This window comes from Larus michahellis, chromosome 2, assembly GCF_964199755.1.
Source record: "Larus michahellis chromosome 2, bLarMic1.1, whole genome shotgun sequence".
In the NCBI taxonomy this organism is placed as follows: domain Eukaryota; kingdom Metazoa; phylum Chordata; class Aves; order Charadriiformes; family Laridae; genus Larus; species Larus michahellis.
In genome coordinates this window covers 155420043-155440743 of record NC_133897.1, presented here as the reverse complement: position 1 = coordinate 155440743, position 20701 = coordinate 155420043, and the positions used below count along the sequence as shown (strand labels likewise).

At 43.9% G+C, this 20701-nt stretch overlaps 1 protein-coding gene across 1 annotated transcript in view; it reads left to right on the top strand.

The window, feature by feature from the left end:
• The window catches only part of SNTB1 (syntrophin beta 1), a 116242-nt gene extending 97897 nt beyond the window's left edge, over positions 1–18345 (top strand). The window contains exons 4-7 of the mRNA XM_074577749.1: positions 5526–5665; positions 12562–12758; positions 14055–14245; positions 15572–18345. Of these exons, the coding sequence (XP_074433850.1) occupies positions 5526–5665; positions 12562–12758; positions 14055–14245; positions 15572–15664 (621 nt within the window). The 3' untranslated portion in view covers positions 15665–18345. The remainder of the gene's footprint in view (positions 1–5525; positions 5666–12561; positions 12759–14054; positions 14246–15571) is intronic.
• The last annotated feature ends 2356 nt before the right edge of the window (positions 18346–20701 follow it).

The following is a 20701-nucleotide window of genomic DNA, read 5'->3' as shown; positions in this document are numbered from 1 at the left end:
CCTGGGGTGCATCAAGAAGAGTGTGGCCAGCAGGTGGAGGGAGGTCATCCTCCCCCTCTACTCTGCCCTGCTGAGGCCGCACCTGGAGTACTGTGTCCAGGTCTGGGCTCCCCCGTTCAAGAAGGACAGGGAACTGCTGGAGAGGGTGCAGCAGAGAGCTACCAAGACGATTAGGGGACTGGAACATCTCTCTTATGAAGAAAGACTGAGGGATTTGGGTCTCTTCAGTCTGGAAAAAAGATGGCTGAGGGGGGACCTTATCAACACTTATAAATACTTAAAGGGTGGGTGTCAGGAGGATGGGCCAGGCTCTTTTCAGTGGTGCCCGGGGACAGGACAAGAGGTAACAGGCACAAACTTGAGCATAGGAAGTTCCACCTAAACATGAGGAGGAACTTCTTTCCTTTGAGGGTGGCAGAGCACTGGAACAGGCTGCCCAGAGAGGTGGTGGAGTCTCCAACTCTGGAGACATTCCAAACCCTCCTGGACACATTCTTGTGCAACCTGCTCTAGGTGACCCTGCTCTGGCAGGGGGTTTGACTAGATGACCTCCAGAGGTCCCTGCCAACCCTGTGATTCTATGATTCTATGAAACCACTTATTGTAAGCGTAAACTTGCTACCTTCACGGTGATTCTCCAAAAGGCCACATTTTTGGATACTTGCTGCAGTGGAGTCTGTTGGCAATATATAATTTGTTTACTAAACAGGGAATGTAATTGAAATGTCCCTTTTGAGTTAATGAAAATACAAAACAGCTTTTCAGAGTAGACTGAGGCCTCTAATTTAATTATCTGTGAACCTCATAGATTAAAAGTATCCTTTCATCCATTCCTGGCAGCCTGAAGTAGATGAATAACTGAAATTCAAAGAAAAACCTTACGAAAAGGAGACCTGGCAGATGAAAGAGCAAAGGGCCAAGCGGTTTGTAAAAGGATTTATCTCCACTGAGATACCCGTTGTCTTTACGGCAACTAATTATATGTGAAAACTATTAAAAGATTTGGAAGCTGTGATACCCATTAAAGGGGCCAGGGGTCCCCATCGCCTGCAGGAAAAACAAGCTGGCTCCTCTTTGAAATATTGTGTGCTATGTATCAGAGGAGTTACTCTTTAAGGGCACATGGCAAGCAGTGGCCTTAAGCATGTGAGCAGTTGCCAGAAAACCAGCAGGAGCAGCTGTACAGATAACGTTGAGCTTGCTACGGTGTTATTTGCAGAGCCAGTCCTTCAGACAGCAGATCCAGTCCTTCAGACAGCAGATCCAGCCCTGAAGCAAAGCCTGGAGCGATGCTGCCCCACCGCTGCAAAGGCATCCAGGAGCAGCCAGAGCTCAGGCGCATCCTTGGTGCGGTGGGGTCTGGTCGGTCCTAACGCTGCGTGAGCCGTCTGCTTTCCGCATCGAAGCACGTCTGCTCTTGTGTCAGCCGAAGGCTGATGGCCAAGTCTCCATGAAGGTGCTAAAATACAGCGGCCGTCCTTGACACTTCTTGCCCACCTTCACATTTATGGCTATACTCTGTACTGCCTGTTAACAGCAGCACTTGTCGTCCCGGCAGAGGCCATGGCGTCTGCATGGAAACGCAGAGCGTTTAGACTGACTTTGCAGAGGAAGCCTGTGGCTGAGCAAGGAGCTTACAGGTCTCCTCTGGTGTGACCCCAGGCCCAGTCGTCACGTTGTTGTACACAAGTTTCATATCTGCTATACATGAAATACTTGCTGACGTTGGAAAGACGAAGCAGAGAGGTGCATATGGGAAAAAGAGGGGTTTGCACTTCACGGGGTGAGTATATGAGGAGCTAAGAGGTTTGCAAGTAGCAAAAAGGATGCTTCTTGGGTTGGTTTTTTTTTTGTTAGAATATGTTCTCCCTTTTCAGGTTTGTGCTTGAAGACTTTGATCTAGAGGCACAGTGTGTCTAGGAAAGGGAAAAAAAAGCAAGCTTACTTCTGGTATATACCTTTACAGCTTCACTGTCTTGAAGTGGGATTTCACCAGCTGAGCAGTGACCTCAGCTGAGACGAGCTGGGCATGGAGAGGGGGCGCTGGTACCTGTTGCTTGGAGTTACCTGAACAGTGCCCAGAAGGCCAGCAGAAAATGTGCTGATTGATTTTATTGCGGTGGGAGGTTTGAGGAGTACTGATTTTTCTTTTCTCTAGTTCGTCTATCTTGGATCTAACATCTTGGACTTTGAAAAAGGGTTGACTTTGAAGAGTTTTTTGGAGTGGGTGGCGATTTTATTTGTCTGCAACAGAGATCAATGCACTTTGAATTGTATGTACGCAAGTGGGAACTGGTGCAAAGACACTATAGCACAAGTGCCAGATTTCTGTGAAATTCTGGCTAAGAAGCTGGCCCTAACCATTGTCTAAAAGGGTGCCTCTAAAATGTATTTCAAATGATACTTAAATATACTCTTAGAGAAGTATTTCACGTTATCTTTGTGATAGGTCAGATTTTAAAACCTTTACGATTTGAACAACTCCGTCAGCTGCCTGTAAGCAACATGCTCTTTGCTTTTATTTTGTAATTTGCTATTACACTCATGCTTGGTATGACACTTGCTCGATCTGGCTTAGTTTCCCATGCTGATTTGTTCTGAATGTGCCCTGCAGGCTAATGGTATATTTGCAGTCTCTCTTCTTCCATTGTAAAATTTGTTATTACCATTTACAGGACAGCGTGTTCTCTCTGACACCTTCCAGAAGTGCCAACTGCCTGTTGAACAGCACGGCATCTGCTATTAAAGCCTGATCCAAACCCCAACAAAATCAGGGAACAGTAACGCAATTGAAGGTTTTTAAGGAAAGGCAGCATCTTTTATTAGATCAGCTGTTACAGTTGGAAAAAAAACAGACAAGCTTTCAGGCACACAAATCCTTCAGGTCTGAAATAGCAGCAGTATTGCTTACACCAGCATTCCTTACCAGTGAGACAGCTATGGTCCTAGCAAGGTTTAAAAAGTGTGCTTAAAAGTGTGTGTCTTGCACGGCCCTTCTTACTGGGGATGGCTCCTTAGCAGGACGCAGGCAAACATTGTTCTCCTCTCTCCGGTGCCCAGTATACCCCCAGTACACAGATACATCCTACAAGGAGAGGTAGCATAAGGTCACTTATACTTGAGAAAAAGTCTTCAATGCCTTATGACCGTGCCACATCTTCTCTGTAGTCACCCTGCTACTGGGAAGGACTGGGGCAAAGCTGTGGGCTTCACCGTGCAGGTGGTAACCGCAGGATCCGTGCTGGAAATTCTGGCTCCTGATGTTTACACCCGTCCAGCAAATAGTTGTGGGACCAGCTGGCAAAATGAGTTTTATTCCCTTTCTTGTGGTTGCTCTACAGGGAGCAGTGCTTCCCAGATTTTCTGGAGTCGCTGTTGACTGACCAGCCACCTAATAGCAAAGCTTGTGATTGAAAACGCTGCACTGGCAGGGTGGTTCTGCAGAAAAGCTGTGAGCAGCTTCCCATAGTCTTTGGATTGCTTGTGGTCACAGAATTGAAAAATAAGAAGTAACAGCCCTGTACGCTGCCGGCTTACTCTTCCAGGTTTGGGGTCCGAACATCCTGCTTTTTCATCCTATAAGAAATTTCATATTTATCTTTCTTTTTCTTTTCTGGAAATCTTCAAAAGTATATACTGAAATCTTTCTAGTTAAAGAACACAGGCAGGTGCTCAAAAATTAAATGTTAACATTAACCGTAACATTTATTAATCTTATTAACTTTAACATTTCTATATTCCCACGCTAGGAACTAGGATGTTAACTGTAGTTAATAACTGTGGTAGTAAGAAGCTGAGAATGCTTTTTGCTCATGTGAATATTTCCACGGTACTTGGGCTGTGAAAACTCTGGATTTTGCATACTTTCTGGAGTGTATGAATAGGTGTGTTAATTATGCAGCTTCTCTATTCATCCCTATTTGAAAATGAAAGGTTGCATTTCAAGAAACTGTCACCACAAGAAAATTGTAAATAAGTATTGACGCTTCTGAAGAAATTAAAAGGCCTTCAAGTTGATTAACACAAAGGCCTGAACACAACCGATGCTGTCCTGCTGTAAACAGGAATATGATTATTGGAAAAGCTTAATTCAGAAAGTAAAATATCTCTTAAAAATTATGCAAGCCAAAAATCTTAGTTTAAGATCTGCTTTGGGCATTGGTGTTGCAATGCGAAGCTATCTTACAACTGTCTCGAAAGTCCTTAAAGGTTTAGAAATTTGTGGGAGCCTGTCTTCCTATAAAATACAAGTGTTTCAAATGTGGTTCTCCATCTGAATCCGTCACTGAAGGCACATCGTACTCAAGGATCTGAATCACCATTCCTGGCTGTGTCTTGCCCAACCTGGCCAGCCTTTGATTGATCCTTTTTATGTGTTTCTCCACTCGGTGATGTGCCCAGTGGCATCAACCATAGAACAGCATAGACAATTGCTTCTCTTTCCCAGAGAAGGTTTTAGCGGAGGGGTCATGTAGACAACCATGTTCTCTGGTGAATCTCAAAATTTGTTTCATTCCCTTTAGTACCCAGATGAGATGTTCGGGTTTGAAAGCATGGCTGTGAATGTTACTGTGTAAGGGGCTTTCTTTTTCCTTATGTGCACCAAAAGGAAAATGACGACTTTGTCTGTGAAAGACAAGAGCTTCATTCTTACTTGAAACTAAGACCTTTTCATGTTCCCATCTATTTTAAATCACTTCTATGCTGCCAGAGTAGAGTAAGTAAAAACCAGGATCTATACTTAGTCCCTATAGCAGTAATTGTGTAGCCATGTGGACAACCACATGTCTAACCTGCAAAATATAATTCCACCTCTGGATTCTGCAGCCAGTAAAGGGCTCTGATGCCCCAGACTTCAGACATCTTCTACAGATGGGTTTGAGATGTAGCTGCAGCTCCATCACTGAGTCGATGCTTCAGATCAACCCCATGTTTAGGTTGGGTGCTTTTATAAATTGGCACTTATAAAACTGGAAGAACAGTACGAAGGAGGAGAAGCAATGAAAACGTGAACTGCTGAGGAAAAAAGCATCTGATCCCAAACCACTATTTTTTACTACCTGACACTCGTGTTTAATAGTGATGATGTTGCAGCTCTTTTCGCTCACGAAAATAGGAACAGCGGCAGCAGTGCCCAGCACACAGGTTAATGTGACAGCTACACACGAATGGTGCACATTATAAATATATATTTAAGGTCCTTTCATGCATACCACAACTAAATAACAGCCAGCTCTGTCTCGGTGTTCTTCCACTGCTGCACTTATGGAGTAGCCTGTAGTAAGGGGAGGCTGCAAGGAGGGCTGGAAATGGCAGTGCTAATGAGAGCAGCAGATGTCACTGCACTTTATTCCCTTTCTGCTGCAGCTGGTTATAAATTCAGGTAGGAGATGTCAAAAAGCCAAAGAAGTAAAACTCTCCTTTGTTCGTTGTTTCACCCAGGACTCGACACGTTCATATCATCAGGCTTTGCACAATGGTAGCTTTGTCTCCTGTTGTTTCACTGAGACTTCGCTCTTTTTCAGGTGCCGGGAGACAACGAGAAGCACTGGAAGCCAGTGTTAGTGGTCTTGACGGAGAAAGACCTCTTAATATATGAGAGCATGCCGCGGATGAAGGAAGCTTGGTTCAGCCCTCTGCATACCTACCCTCTGCTGGCCACCAGGTACCTGTGCTTTTTTATTACAACCGCTTCAAGAGCGGTGGGAACAGCTGAGTCAGCCAGGAACAGGTATAGCTGCTGTACAGCTATATATCACACTTGAAATGTTGTGGTCCGAGAAGCAGATTCTTCTTCAATGGGCCGATGTGCTCAGCATAACTCCTCACTTCTCCTCCATTTCAAGTTCTGGCCAAGGCTGATGGCCAGAAGCGCACCAGAAGGATTATGGATGTGGCCATTTGGCCCGGATCCAGAGGCAGGAGCGCTGAAAAAGCTGAGAGCAAAATCTCCTGAGATTTCTATTTCAGTGTGCAAACCTGAGGGCTTGGCAGAAGCACTCAGATGTCCAGCCTCTCCTCCAGGCTGAAAATCATTAAATTGTTGCCCTGAGTTGGACATGCTGGTGGGGCAGTTGTGCCCCACCGGTTTGGGGCTTTTGGGGACTTGCACGTGCGATGGAGACACTTCATTTCAGCACAGCTTGTGTTCCTGCTTCAGAAAAAGAATTCCTGGCTTTTTTAGCTTAAAATGGTAAGCTTGGAAGACACATTTTTGAATCTAGGTTGGAAATAACTATCTATCTGCATTATTTTGAAGGTATCCATCAACACATTCAGAGAGAGCTTTCCCATGGCTGTCTTTATGCAGTGGAAAATATCTGTGCTTCTTGATGTGAATCTTAATCACATTTCTCTGCCAGTATGGTCAAAGGGCTTGAGAAAGAGCTGCTATTCCATTGTTTTGGCCTTGCTACAGGCCTCTATTGTACCATTTTCAATGAGTTCTCATTCAGAAGGGCTGGTAGCACATGGCCAAAAGCAGTGGGTCTCTTACTGCACTCTCATTAGTTAATTTCTGTTCTTGGTCTCTTAGTTCTCTCCCTGAATGAACTGGGGCTTTGCTGCTAAATCATTATATTAAAAAAAAAATTAAGCTCAGTGAATTATGCTGATGGTTGCTTTGTCCCAGTCTACCTACCCGTGATGGAGCTTTCAGGCTTCCTGGGAAGCGGGCCTCTGACTCACCCTGCGTTGCTGTAATGTGAGGTGAGAGCCCCAAACTCTGCAGCCTGCTGCACGTCATGGTGGTGAAGGTTGACAATTGCAAGTGACAAGTCCCAGTGAAAACTGGGTAAGGTGTTGGAGCTGGAGACTGTGTCCAGGTGTGTCAACTAAGAGTTTGTGGATAGAGAACGCCCCAGCAGAACATGATGCAGCTCTTCCCTGCTGCTTCGGGGTGTCATTTCTACATGGACCCAAGTCCTCCTCCTTAAAGTGACCAGAGGTCCTGCAACGCTCCCTGCCCCTTCCTGCCTATACATCTTCATGTGTCAAGGTAGCCCTTTGATGGGCATCACCAGCCCCCACCACCAGTGGCCACTGATTTACTGGATCAAACAATCTAAGTCCTCTTCTTGGAGGGCCTGTTACTTAATTACTTTTTCTCAGGAGATTTGATAGCAGATGGCTTGCCTTGGGTGGGAATAGTCACCTCCCCGTGTAAGTGGAAGAGCATCAGCCTTCAGGCTGGAGGGGACTGAGAAGTTGCTTGACATTGGTGTCAGGCTGCTGGAGGGTCTTTATGGACTAGGAAAATGGTCTGTAAGAAAGATGGGATGCGGGTCAGAAAGGACAAGCGCAAAGTTCAGTGCTGGGGAGTAATTGGCTGTGATGGTTTGGAGTGGAGGACAACTGACAAAATAGTTACTCTGCCAGGAAGCGTCTGGGCAGTGTGGTGATACTCCTTAAATCTATGGTATTATGTTGTTGAGAAAACAAAGACAGTCATCTTGGGTTACAGCAGAAGTGTTGCATGTTGGGCAGATGTAGTAATCTAACCTAACTAGAGAGCATGAGTAAAGCCTCAGGTGATACACCACCTTCATGTGAGGCGTTGCACTTCCAAAAAGATGCCAGTTGACTGTGGGAGGTCTAGAAGGAAGCAACACAAATGTTAAGACCTAGAAAACACTATCAGTATGGGAATACTTAAGAAACCTTGGGTGTTTACTAGAGAAGTCCATGGAAAACATGTCACTAGTTTTCCAGTATGAAGATGAGAAACCATGAGGAGTACAGGGGAGCATGTTCTCCAGGTCCCTGCTGGATACAACAGGACATAGTTGGCTGCATTTGTGGCAGGGGAGGTTCGGGGTAGGTCCTGGGAAAAACTTGGTGTGCGAGTGAGGTAGTGGATTAGATTCTCTAGGAAAGATGCACAATCCTCATCACTGGGGACTTTGATGGACGGGTAACGTGTAACGCTCAGGAGCGTGTCGGCAGAGCTGGCCCTGCTCTGGGGAGGGAGATGTGCTGGGTGACCTCCTGAGAACCGTTCCAGGCCCGTCTCCGTGATTTCTTACTAGTATCGCTGTGAACTTAACACTCAGGTAAAAAGACAGCAGATACACAGAACCTGATGTTCAGAACAGAGTCACAATCTGATGAACACATATAAATACCTGAATCCCCAAGGTGCGCAGATTACATAAATTGACAGATCCCCTAAATCATTACACCTACTGGTTTGGATGATTTTGATTAAAACCCTGCAGGATTCTGCTTTTATTATCTGTCACACTGAGTACAGTCCTACCACAAAAATACCCAGGGTTTGCTGTTGGTATTGACTGCTGTGTTCATGCTCGGCCAGTGATTACCCTCCTCGTGATGGGTTTTTTAATCCCCTCTGCGCATTGATGAGTGCAATTTAGAACTTTTCACCTGGAAAGTTTGCAGACCACATGTTGTAATCTTGGCTGCTCCCATCTTTCAGATTTTTTATGGGTCCTCGGGAAAACATTTTTGCTTAGCTAATGCATATTTGAAAAGCTGCTGAAACTGGAAAAGTTCAGTGCCAGATACTGTACAGAGTCATGCTTAATCTACCCAAGACATAATGAGCAGAGAAAATTGGAAAGTGGTAGAAGGATTACAATCTTCTTACAGTATTTCAACAGCAGAATTTCAACATGTCCTTTCTGTTTGTTGATAAGTTTGCCTTCAACCTATGGATGCTGTTAAGACTTAAAAATATTTTCCAGTCAGTCTTTCCCAGTTTTGTGTGGAATATAAGTAATAGCTCAAAAAAAACTGAGATCAGGAGATTTAAGTTGGTCCTTTAAATCTCTGCAGCAGGAGGCACGGCAGCTGGCTCGTAGCCCTGACTCCAAGGACCTTTTTGTCATAATCTCTGTCTCAGTGTTTCCTTATGCCTGAATAACAGTGCCTCCCTCCAGCATGGGAATGGGGCTTAAGTAATTACATCTTAAATGTTTGCAATCATATTGCATTATCTTTTGTAGCCAGATATGAAAAAAAATAATAATAATAAAGCAGCCCATGTTGGACTCTGATTAAAGATCAGGTAAATAGCTTTTGTGCGAAGCTGAGGTCTGCAACCAGAAAGTATTACAGCGGTTTGATAGTTAATGCCGTGGAAAGTTGGAGAAGGAATCTGGACACTGATTATTTGTCTGTGCAAGTGGAGAGAGGGGCAGGTGGGGAGAACTGGGGTCCCCCAGCACCCAGGGAAGGTGTAGGAGGTGCCATTCAAGCTGTGCAAGTTCTCCACTCATCTTCCCGGGGCAGTGAGGGTGGCTGTGGCTCCCTCCGGGGCGGAGCTTGGATGAGCTGAGAGCATGTGCATCGGTTTCCAAAGAGTACAGCCATTCCAGAGCAGGTTTCAAATGCTAAATCGGGGGTAAAGGAGTGGTTTCAACATAAGAAAGATCAGATGATAGTGGCTTTCTACTGGGCAGAGCTGCATGACTGTTGATGCACTTGTATCACAGTCTCTTCTGAGGTAAGTCTCAAATGAGCAGCTGAACCCTTGCTTTGAATGTCAGTGCTGGTTTCGTTGTGCTTTTTGAAGAGGCCATTAGATTTTCCTGGTTGAAACTCCTTTCCTAGAGTTAGGATGAGAAGCAGGTCCCAGTGCATCTCACCCAGCACCAGCACTTCATGGTTGACCATACCCATCTTGCTATCGCATGTTTGCAAAGAATAATGCTAAAAAGGTCCCCAAAACATAGAGAGACAAGGAAGACATGAGAGAAGATTAGAAGTGTCTTCCTGGCTCTCTGGAGTTGCATTTCACTGACGCTGCCTGCTGTCTACGCCCTGTGCAAACACACTTGATGGTGACCAACCTTCTCCTGCCCTCTTGCAGCTCTGGCTGCTCCGGGGAAGCGTGACCGGGCTCCTGCGTGCTCACAGACATCTCAGAAACCTCCACAGAGCCCAGTGATCTTCAGGGGCTGTGGGTGAATGTCACCAGAGCTGGCCCTGGGGTGCCTTTTCAGCTCTGGGGTGCAGGGTGCATCACACACATACCACCGTCTGCGTTCAGAGTGACAGGGGTGAGGGGAAGCCGCCTGTGAAGTTTCTTTTGCCTTTTAAGGTATTTTTGTGGTCTTTAGGACAAAACATCTTTTATGTAAATGAAATCGCTTGTGTGAATGCCACTTTATTAAAGCTTGGGAATCCTTTCATTTGCACCCAAATCCATCAGTGCTGACGGCTGGTACATAAATACTGTCAAAGGTCCCCCTGCATATTTGTCTAGTTAATGTTTAACCGCATGATTTTCCAAAGCATGGTCTTGAGTTGTATTTTTAAATACGATTTTTAAATAGTGAGACAGAATTTTTAATAATGAGGGGATAATGTGAATGAGAAGACAGGTAAGAAATGTTCATGTTGGATGCGTACAAATACTTTAATTTGTAAAGTACATCTTCATTCTGTCCCTATGCTGAAACACCTAAAATGCCAGTGCTATGGATGAAGCATGAAGATGCAGAAGGGGGTGGATTTGAAAGGAAATAAAACCTTGGAACCATCTGTCTCTCACATATTCAGTATCTCAAGTATTAGAAAATAATTTTTAGCACAGCTGGTGAGCACTGTATAAAGGAGAAGGGATGACCCAGGGGGAAGATGGAATAGTTTTATTTTTAATGACAAACTTGATGTGATTTCTCGCAGTTTCCCCCCGGTAGCAGAAGGCAGCGTGAGAGCGGTGGCCCTGCTTGTGCCTGGGAGACTGGCCAGGGACAGGCAGCAGCAAAAGTCACCGGGGAGTTCCAGTCTTGGTCTCCTGCCTTAATTATCAAGATGCAGCTTCCCCTCACAGTTCGCACCTCCTCACGCCAAATGAAAGTGAATAAAAGGTTTTGGGCTGTTCGTTTGCTGCTGACTCCCCGGCTACAAAATTGCCCAGGGTGCAGTTAGGAGGCCCCAAGTATCAAAGCTGACCAGGGTGTTAATGCAGCCCTTGATGGAGGCAAAAAAAAGCATTTGGAGAGGGTTGTGCCACCTCTCTGGAAGAGGCTTTTCTGCCCAGACACAGCGATAGGGCAGCTCTGCTCGGGATACTCTGCCCCTTGCCTCCCGGGAACTCCTGCGACCACGAAATCCAGATGGATGCTCAAAATCCAAAGGAAGTTACCACAAACCTGAGTATGAACAAACCTTGCAAACCTTCTAGCGGGGTATGAAAGAGGGGTGCATCTGCTCAGCACAGTGCACATCCCGAATACCAGCATGGACTGCCAGGGAATTGGGGAAAACTTCAGATGCCCAATGGTTAGTGTTTCAATAACTCAAAACCTAAAGCTGTGCTTTATTAAAGCTTGGGAATCCTTTCATTTGCACCCAAATCCATCAGTGCTGACAGCTGGTACATAAATACTATCAAAGGTCCCCCTGCATATGTGTCTTTCCTATCTGCTTTTTTTTTTTTTTTTTTTACCCATAATAAAAAAGATCTCTGTTTGATGGCATACTTCTACCCTGTCAGCTATCAGACAACTGTTCTGCCAGCTGCAAAACAATAATTTGAGGGTGAATTAGCATTCAGTAGATGATTAGTATAATCGAATGTTTTGTGCTTCAGCACAAGTGTTCTACTGCCATGCTACATACTTACTGTAGAGTTTCATATGGCGTCTATTCTTTGCCTATAGAAAGGGGAACAGGAGACACAAGACAGAAATAAGCTTTTCAGAAGAATTTCCCTGGTTTCATTTTGTGACTCCCTCAGAGGGTTAGTGCCTGGGTCTCAAAGTGACAAACTCCTCTGGATTATTCTCTTACGATGAATCAGTGTTACGTCGCTGGGTGAATTCTGTATTCACTGTCCACACTTCTGCAGGAAAAAAAAAAAAAGGGCAGGCTTAAAGAAGAATTAAATATTATGAGGTGTTGCTTTTCTCGCTCAAAAATATTCCCTGCAATGAGGGTTTGCCCAGATGAACAAACCTTTCCTGGTCATGGGAGATCAGCTGTCGATGCCAGGCAAAAAAAAATGTTAATTGCAGCAAAATATGAGAGAATTTCAGATTATAAATAGCTGCAGCATTTTGCATTTTGCAGGTTCTTTATGGGAAAAGTATGCACAAGACAGTACTTCGGCATCTGCGTATTTTACAGAACTTCTTACTTTATCTGACAGCATTTATCATTGAGTTTCTCTGCAGATATTGGAGCTTTATGGCAACTGCAGCCTGACAGTGAAAGTCGGATTCAGCTGCCTCATCCGAGCGAGGAGTTGTATCCGTGCACCGAACCCCATAACAGACCAGTCGGGGATTTCTCTCAGTTCCTCCTCCAAAGGGACGTTTGCTACAATTTGTTAGGAACTTAGGGCCCTCTGAGACATCCCCGTCATTACATGCACGTCCAGCTGGTTCATTACTCACTGCTTTGGACCTTCGCTCTTCTTCATGCCACTGGGAGTCACTTTAGTCTCAAATACAGAGAAGATGCGAGTTCTTGTGCTCCCAGCCGTGTGCGTTCAGGAACATACAGAGCGGAGCTGTGCTCGGGTGGGGATTTTGGCACAGTGCGCTCTGTCAGCGTTCGAATTCCTTGATGCGTTTTCATATCCAATTGCAGGTTGGTCCATTCTGGCCCAGGAAAAGGCTCACCACAGTCCGGGGTGGATTTGTCTTTTGCAACCCGAACTGGTACAAGGCAGGGGATCGAAACCCATCTGTTCAGGACAGAGACGAGCCGAGACCTGTCACTGTGGACGAGGAGCGTAGTGCAGGGCTGCCACAATTCTGCGGAGCTCATCACGGAAATCACCACATGTGAGTAACCCCTGTGGCGCCATGGCCCCACACCTCCTTGTCACCCTCATGGGTAGTTCAAGCTCCTTCTGCTAGAGGTGATTCGTTTCAAAAAATGTAGGTATTTAGGGTTCTATGTGTTTAAAATACTGTCCCCTTGATTTCTGAGCCAGTCCCAGCTGGTGTGGTAGCTGTGGCCAGTGACACAATCACTTTCAATTTGACTTTTGGTCTTGTTTTCAGCACATTGTTTCAGACACAAGTCTGTAGTCAGCCGCGTAGGGCTGTGTGTCATGGAGGAGTGATCGTCAGAGAAACCCACAGAAAAGAGCATTTTACTGAGACTCGGGAGACCCCTGAGAGCTTAGTGGGGGTTTCTTCTGCAGAGGACGAAGAGGAGGACTGACACTGACACCGAGGACCTGGAAACCATCCAGGGTGTTCAGTGAGAAGCACCTCGAAGGCATGTCCCTCTCCTCAGCCCAGTTATCCATCTCCTCAGTTATCAAGTGATGTTGATAACCTTCTTTCCGAAAACAGGAGGGCGTCAGCCCTTTCTTTTATCGCGGTGCTTTTATCCCAGTACCAAGGTTCCTTCTTGGCAGAACTGTTCACAGGAAAGTGGTGGAAAAGAGAATTTGGGATGTGAACACCTAAACTCTTCATTTTTTTAATTTGGATCACGGCTTATGTTTCTGAGCTGAGGGGAAGATGCAGACTTTCCACTGCAGTAGCTATTATATACAATCATCTGGGCCCTTTTTCAATTACCACAACACTAACGAGGACTCGGGAGTGTCTTCATCTTTGTCAAAATACGTTAGGGAAACCCTTTACAGCTTCTAATTTTCTTATGCGTTGTGTGCTGCATTTATTGATCTCGGTTAACGTATGTCAGATGTAAGAAGAAGAGGAGCTGTGACTTTGTGAAGGTTTGGAAGGAGGAGATGCCAGCCTGAGCCTTCTTAAACTTCAGTAGATAGTTTTTGTGTCAGCACGTAGATGTACGCTGCAACATGAAGAATGCAGTGAGTAACTGAAAGGACTGAGATCGGTTTTGTTACCACCGAGCATGACTTCAGGCTGTGTGTTTACACCATAACTAACAAACCTTGCTTGGACTTAGCACAACAGAACGGCTTCTGGTGTTTTTCCAAATCTGCAGGTTTACAGTTAGAGCATGATTAGTCCGGTTTCAGGAAAGGTTGGTTTCCACAAGATAGCGTTGACAACAAATGTGAGATGCAGGTACCTGCAGCCAAATGGAAGTTGTTGCTTTTAAGAGCATTAAAGTCTAAATTTTGTTTCCTTCTTCAGCTTGCACATATAAAAACCAGGAGTGCCGCTTGACCATCCATTACGAACATGGATTCTCTCTTACAACTGAACCACAAGATGGTGCCTTCTCTAAGATAATTGCACAATATCCCTACGAAAAACTGAAAATGTCCTCAGATGATGGGATAAGGATGCTTTATTTAGACTTTGGAGGAAAGGATGGAGAAATTGTAAGTACTGCATTTAGCAGAGATGCACGCTACCACCTCTTTGGTAATGCATCCTTAAGGCTGTGGGGGTGGCGAAGCACTAATGGCAGTTGGACTAGATGATCATTGTAGGTCCCTTCCAAGTGAAATGCTCTATTCTGTTCTAATAACAGCTGGGCAGTACCAGGTTCCAGAACCAGTATTTAGAGGCTGTGCTTTCTAGTACGAGATAAACTAAAAAGAGAGATAAAATGGTAAAACCATGCAAAGAAGGATTGAAAGTTTTCTTAAATATAAGAACAAATTGTTTTTTATGTAGCCAAATTTTAGAATTTTTATATGCATACATTTCACTTTTTAAATGATTGTGGGTGGAAGAACTTCAGAATGAGATATTATTAATTCCAGCGAACACATACGGACTTTATGTTATGACAACAAGCCATGTTTTAGACATTTTTGAATATCTAGTTGCTGAAAAAAAAATGAAGACTACAGATGTAGTGCATCTGATTAGGCCTCCAAGTTAGCTGTCACAATGCCTAAAAATAAGGTGCTTATTCCTACAAGCAGTTTAGTTACCATAAATTATGCATGTAAACATGGTCTTTCCTGCCAGATTTTTTTCAGAAGTTCCTGAGCACATTGGGTGCTTAATTCTTCACATCGCCTTTGATAACATATACTCTGCAAACTGCTTATTGGCAGGCTTTCAGAAGGGAGTCTGCTACTAGCTCTGAATAAAGTTGATGTATGATTGGTGGAAGGGCAAATCTGGTTGGTTTTGATGTGAACCTAGTGTTGAACCTGCTGTCCACCCTGACAAGTCTGCCATGCTCAGCAAGCGCGTGGTGACATCATCTGAACTGTGACTACGGATAAACGAGTCTCAGTTCCGTCTCACTGCCACCCGTGTCAACAGAGGAGCACCCGTGCAGCATCAGCGGAAGGAGCGGTATGCCGGCTTCAGCAGTGACCACCAGCAGATGCACTGGGTATTGGACACAGCAGAACCACCACCATCCCTGGTCAGAAACAGAGCCCAAAGAGATGGAGAGTCAAACCTCTTGCGGCATCTGGCTCAGTTTTCTGCTGCTTACCTGGGGGATGCAAGCCCAGAGGCACCAGGATCTCATCTGCTCTCAAGATGCTTATTACTTACTTTTAGTAACCTAAATATTTGCAGCTGTATGCAAAGAAAAGACAATATGTTGTAATAAAGGGTTGTTATTAATAGAAGTCTGTTGAAAAGACCAGGCAGCAAATCACGTACTCCATAAATGATTGCTTATTTGAGCTGTAATCTAATCTAATCATTCTCAACTTGATTTCTTTCTGTACTTTCAGCAACTGGACCTTCATTCCTGTCCAAAACCAATTGTGTTCATCATTCATTCCTTCCTGTCGGCAAAGATTACAAGACTCGGCTTGGTGGCATAAGCGGAATACATCTGTTTCTGCAAAGAAAGACGGCGTGACCATGCTAATCTGAAGTACAGTCAACAGCAGCAACCCGTACCAGCTAGCAGCATACACTGGCTTGGGGCTCAATACTGGGCCCTGGTCATTTCTGCAGTCTTCCAAGGCCCAGGTTTCATTTTGATCAGCTATGGAGGTGGCATGACAAGGAAAACAATGGATTTCATTGTAAATAATGGGATTTTAAAATCCCATGAGATAGTAAAAGCGTGTAGTACCATACTTGTAAATGTTTCAGAATCATAAATTGTGCCTATTTCAATGTACTTGTTTGTATAGAATAAGTAAAGGGCTAAGCAGACAAGAGTGGGTGTTGGTTGTGGTGCAACCTCAAGGTTGGTTGAGTAGAAGTTCTCCAAACAAGATTGTCCCACCACCCAAAAGTAAAATATTTTTTCTGTGCTAACCCGTGCACTGCTTACAGAAGATTTTTCTTTTGGGGTGCCATCAGAACCCGTCGCTTGAACACCCAGCAGGGCCGGCAAATACGCACCTGTGAGTCCGATGCTCTAAAGCAATACAGGTGTGGGCAGTGAACAGCTGGAGGGTCCCTGCTGAGGGGCAGTTTCAGATTAAGTGATAAATACATCTTACCTACATTCCCAGCGATGGATCCAAAGCACGACTAGCTGTAGCGCGGTACTGAGAGCTGGCTGCCAGGGGGGTGCAGGTAGGAGCGTCCTTTGTTAATGAACACACAGGATGTATTATTTACAGTGACTTCCCAGAACAGCTTAATGAGTTGCAGCTACCCGGGATCCCCAGCTCCGGTAAAAGGTACCTGAATCCATGTTGAAGCACGACCTAAGCTTCTGCCAGCACATTTCCGTGGCAGTTTTCCAACAGAAAGCCATGCCGAGCTTCCTGTCCCCCTACCCTTGCTGTGTCACCCCCTCAGCTCTGACAAGGCTGGTTGTGTGTGGTCTTCCTCGAAGAATAAATGTGGGGAAGGAGGAAGACTTGATTTTTTGAGAGTTTTCTGGATTAGATGCGAAAAGTTATTCAAGCGGAATACTTGATAATACAGGAACACGAGCTGCACTGCCAGAAAAGCCTTAATGTGGAAGGAACTGCTCCTGCGAGCATGACTTGGCAAGTCCAGATTTATTCCTTGCTGGTGAAATGCAAGATGTTCTTCTCTGTACCCACAACTTACTCTTTTAAGTCAAAACATGCGAATCACCGAGTTGCAGCCTTGCTCACAGTTAGGTTGGGCATGAAGCAGGCAGGAACGCTGACCTTCCTCATCGGAGCTGGCACACGCAGCCTGCACCTGGAACTACTCCATTGGCTTAGTGTGGTCGGGTGGGAACAGAAAGACGCAGAACAGGGATGGCATTTATGTTGCTCTTACTTCATAAACAAACTCCGTCATACAGGGGTGGGTGTTTGTTTGCTTTTAGAGTTTTGCCCTAAATACACATTTTCAGGACAGCAACTGTGCAGGAAGCAATAAAACCGAAGTTTGTGGAAGTTCACTTGTCATATTACAACACTTGTTTTATTCTTGAGAAAGCACATCATAAGTTTCAACTTAGCATCACTTCGCTGGCAAAGAGGAAAATTAAAGCCACAGTTTGGTTCCATGTTGTTTTTAAGCTAAGTCTTGAGAGTTAAGTGTAAGTCATGCTGTTTATTCACAGCATAGGAATTAGTTCATGGTGGTTTCCATAAGTATCTTAATCATCAAAAGTAATTAAAAAATTAGGATGGTGGGCTGAATTCACAAATACAGAAAATAATAATTGCAGAATAACAGCTGCATTGCCGTTTGGAAGAGCAGCCCCACTCCCAGCGCCTCTCACCGGCCAAAAGCAACCCCGGGAGGGGATTCACCTTGCTGTGAACTTTGTTTTTACTGTCACGGTACTTGCACTTAAAAATTAATTCCTCTTGTAAATTCAGAAGGTAGGAGATAACAGCTTACATCACTTACCAATAATTTCCAAACATTTCTCATTTAGCGACCACTGCCGTTCGCGTAACTCTGTGGCAGTTACTTGGGTCTCCTTTGGCTTGGAAGCTTCTAGGAGAGCACCTTCTGAGAAGCCGAGAGCAGTCGGTACACTCGGGGACTGGGTCTTCGAGTCTGAACTCACATCACAGTGTCAAGTAAAGCATTGCGTGAAGTTTCTAAAAAGCGATTCAGGACACTTTTATTTGCTGTTCCAAAGTCTAACTTCAAAATCTGGATGCAGGCTCCTGTCAAAGTTCCAGAGGTTACAACTTGCATACTGTGGGGTAGGTTAAATACGTGTGTAAACTATACTGCACTATTTCCTTATTCCTTTAACACTTACAAATCACTGGAATGTTACACCTAACATGTATGTGCATTGTAAATACTACAAATTCCTATATTAGTACCAACAATTAAATGAGACAATATGTAATCTAAGGTGCTCAGTACTATATGAAGTATAAGTGAATAACTAAACAGTTTGCAAAGAAAATTCATATTATATATATTTATAGAAAAAAAAGTAATTACAGATGCTATTTCTTCATTTTCAGATTTTGGACTGATTCATATTTGGATGGGATAGACAAATGAAATATGGACCTACTCCACATTTATAAGAGTATAGTGAATATTTATATTTTAGAGGAAAAGAATATATTTAATAAAGTCATTTATTGGATTTTTGTGAGGTGAGCTTACTTTGTACCCACACAAGGCTGTCCTTTGGTTTGGGGCTGGGGAAACTCCCATTTTAAGCCTCAGTCATTCTGTAAGCATTCAGTTACTTGAGAGGACTATTCGTCGTATTGATGGGATGACTTCTAAAAATCTGTAAACAAAGAAACAAACAAAAGTATTCAAGATCTGTCAAGAGGGCATTGGTGCTTTCCTTGAGGTAAACTTGGTGCCCACACAGCAGCGGTGCTGTTGATGCCAGGCCAAGAGCAGCATTTTTTTTTTTTTGCTGCTGGCATTTACTGAAAGGCCAAAGAGATCACAGAAAGAGAGATGTTCTGGGCAAGGTGGTTCAGACTCACCTGCTGAAGTTACAACGCGTCCTCTCTTGCTTATATTTAACTGTGCAGTTACAGAGATCATTAAAAAAAAAAAAAAGAAAAAAAAAAAAAGAACAGAAACTTCTGCTCAAGCTTCCACATCCAAGGAGTGAGGCCAACACATGCTTTCCTTAGTTCTTATGAACAGTTACAGAAAAAAGGATGTATTTCTTCCTCTCCAATTCTTAACTTAGTGGCCCAAATCGAAAAGCCAACTGCAGAATTTAAATCTGAGGTATGGCAGACCAGCCTCATCGAAATCCTAAAAAGCAGTATTCTAGAGTCTCATTCCTTTCACAAAATACTGACTGTAAATGCAACGGTCTGATCAGAAAGCCTGTAGAGCAGCTTCACCATTAGAAAGACTTGGATACCTATTGGAACATATGTGTTACCGGAAAAATGTGATATAAGGTGTTTGTTAAAAAAATAAAATAAAATAAAGCTGATTTGACCGTGTTCAGGGAAGCATACTGGTGTTTCCTGCTCTTTAAGCAGAACTAGAATCTCTCAAGGTACTTTATAAATCAGACCACAACTCTTCACGTGCTACCAAGTAAATCGCTACCATGAACATCATGAGAATTGGTGTTTTCCGAATAATGAAATGAGGGCTTTCTCTTTTCGGCGGAAGGTAAGTATTCCTTCTTCCCACAGGTCACGGGAGCACGCTCCATCCAGCTCTTTGCTTTGGGAAGCGCCGATCATTTGAAGTAGAGGTTGATGCGATTTCCATCTGTAAGACTTCTCGATGTCTCCTTACCCACGTTTAGAAGCTAACTGGAGTTTTTTTGGTTTCAGTGAAAGTAGAATTGGAGCCTAAACAAATAATATGTTCCAGATTGTCATACTATCATTGATTTATAAATTTATCTTATTTTTCATGAGAGTCAAACTGTCAGGTTTATAACTAGCTGTTTGCTGGGGCTATTTACTCTACATGCACACTATTACTATGGTATATATTACTATACATACACACAGTTACCGTAAATACTATAATTTGGAACTGTATCTAAAATGGACACTTGAATTCAGTGGTGACTTTCATATTAAAGAGCAGATATTAATAATATACTAGCAAAATTTCAAGAAACTGAGCCTGCTTGATATAAGCGAACCCCTAAATGAACCACGGCAAAAGTTTAGTTTAAAAGCATGAGGGGAAAATAATTAAATATTTAAGTAACAAAGATAACCTCTTCTGAACATATCATCTACTTTTTACACATTAGCTTTGCAGTTTGTTTTCTTCGTCGTAATTTCTGTGCTTGTGTAAATAATGAGAGGCATTAGAAAACAAATCCCAAGGGAGAACTGGAGAGTGAATTTGGAAAAGCATTTGTACCCAAGTTAAGTTCTGTTGTAGCCCAGCAACATTCATCACGCGAGTGCTGTAATACTAGAATGATCGTTTCACCAAGTAATCGCAACCACATCAGTGCTGTCTTACCCCAGTCTTGCCTAAGAGCACAACATGGATTACGGGTAGACCATAAACGCGTACTGGTGAGTATGACTTATATCCTGACTTGCAAAAACACGAAAGCAAGCACCCAAACCTTCTACAGCAAAGTATGCTCAGGGCAGACTGGATTTGGGGCTCACCAACCACGAAAAAGAAAATAATTTGAAGTTGAGAGGCAAAGAGTGACATCACATTCTACATCACATGAGTTACAACACATTAGCTGAGCTGTGGCAACTCTTAGTGTGGGGTTTTTGAACTACGACAGATGTAAGATAATTTGGTTTACCACTGTTAGGTCAAATTATTTTGCATGCCTTTTTGGGGGCAAGAGCAACCCCAAGGACAGTTATCGCAGCTCAAATGGGGCCCAGTGTTATTAAACCGCGATAACAACCGAGCTATCACTTATCCTAAAAACCACAACATAATCACAAAGAGCAAATGAGACCTGGGCAGCACTGTGAGTTCAGAAGTGGGAATCAGGCAAACAAACCATACATCAAAATGCT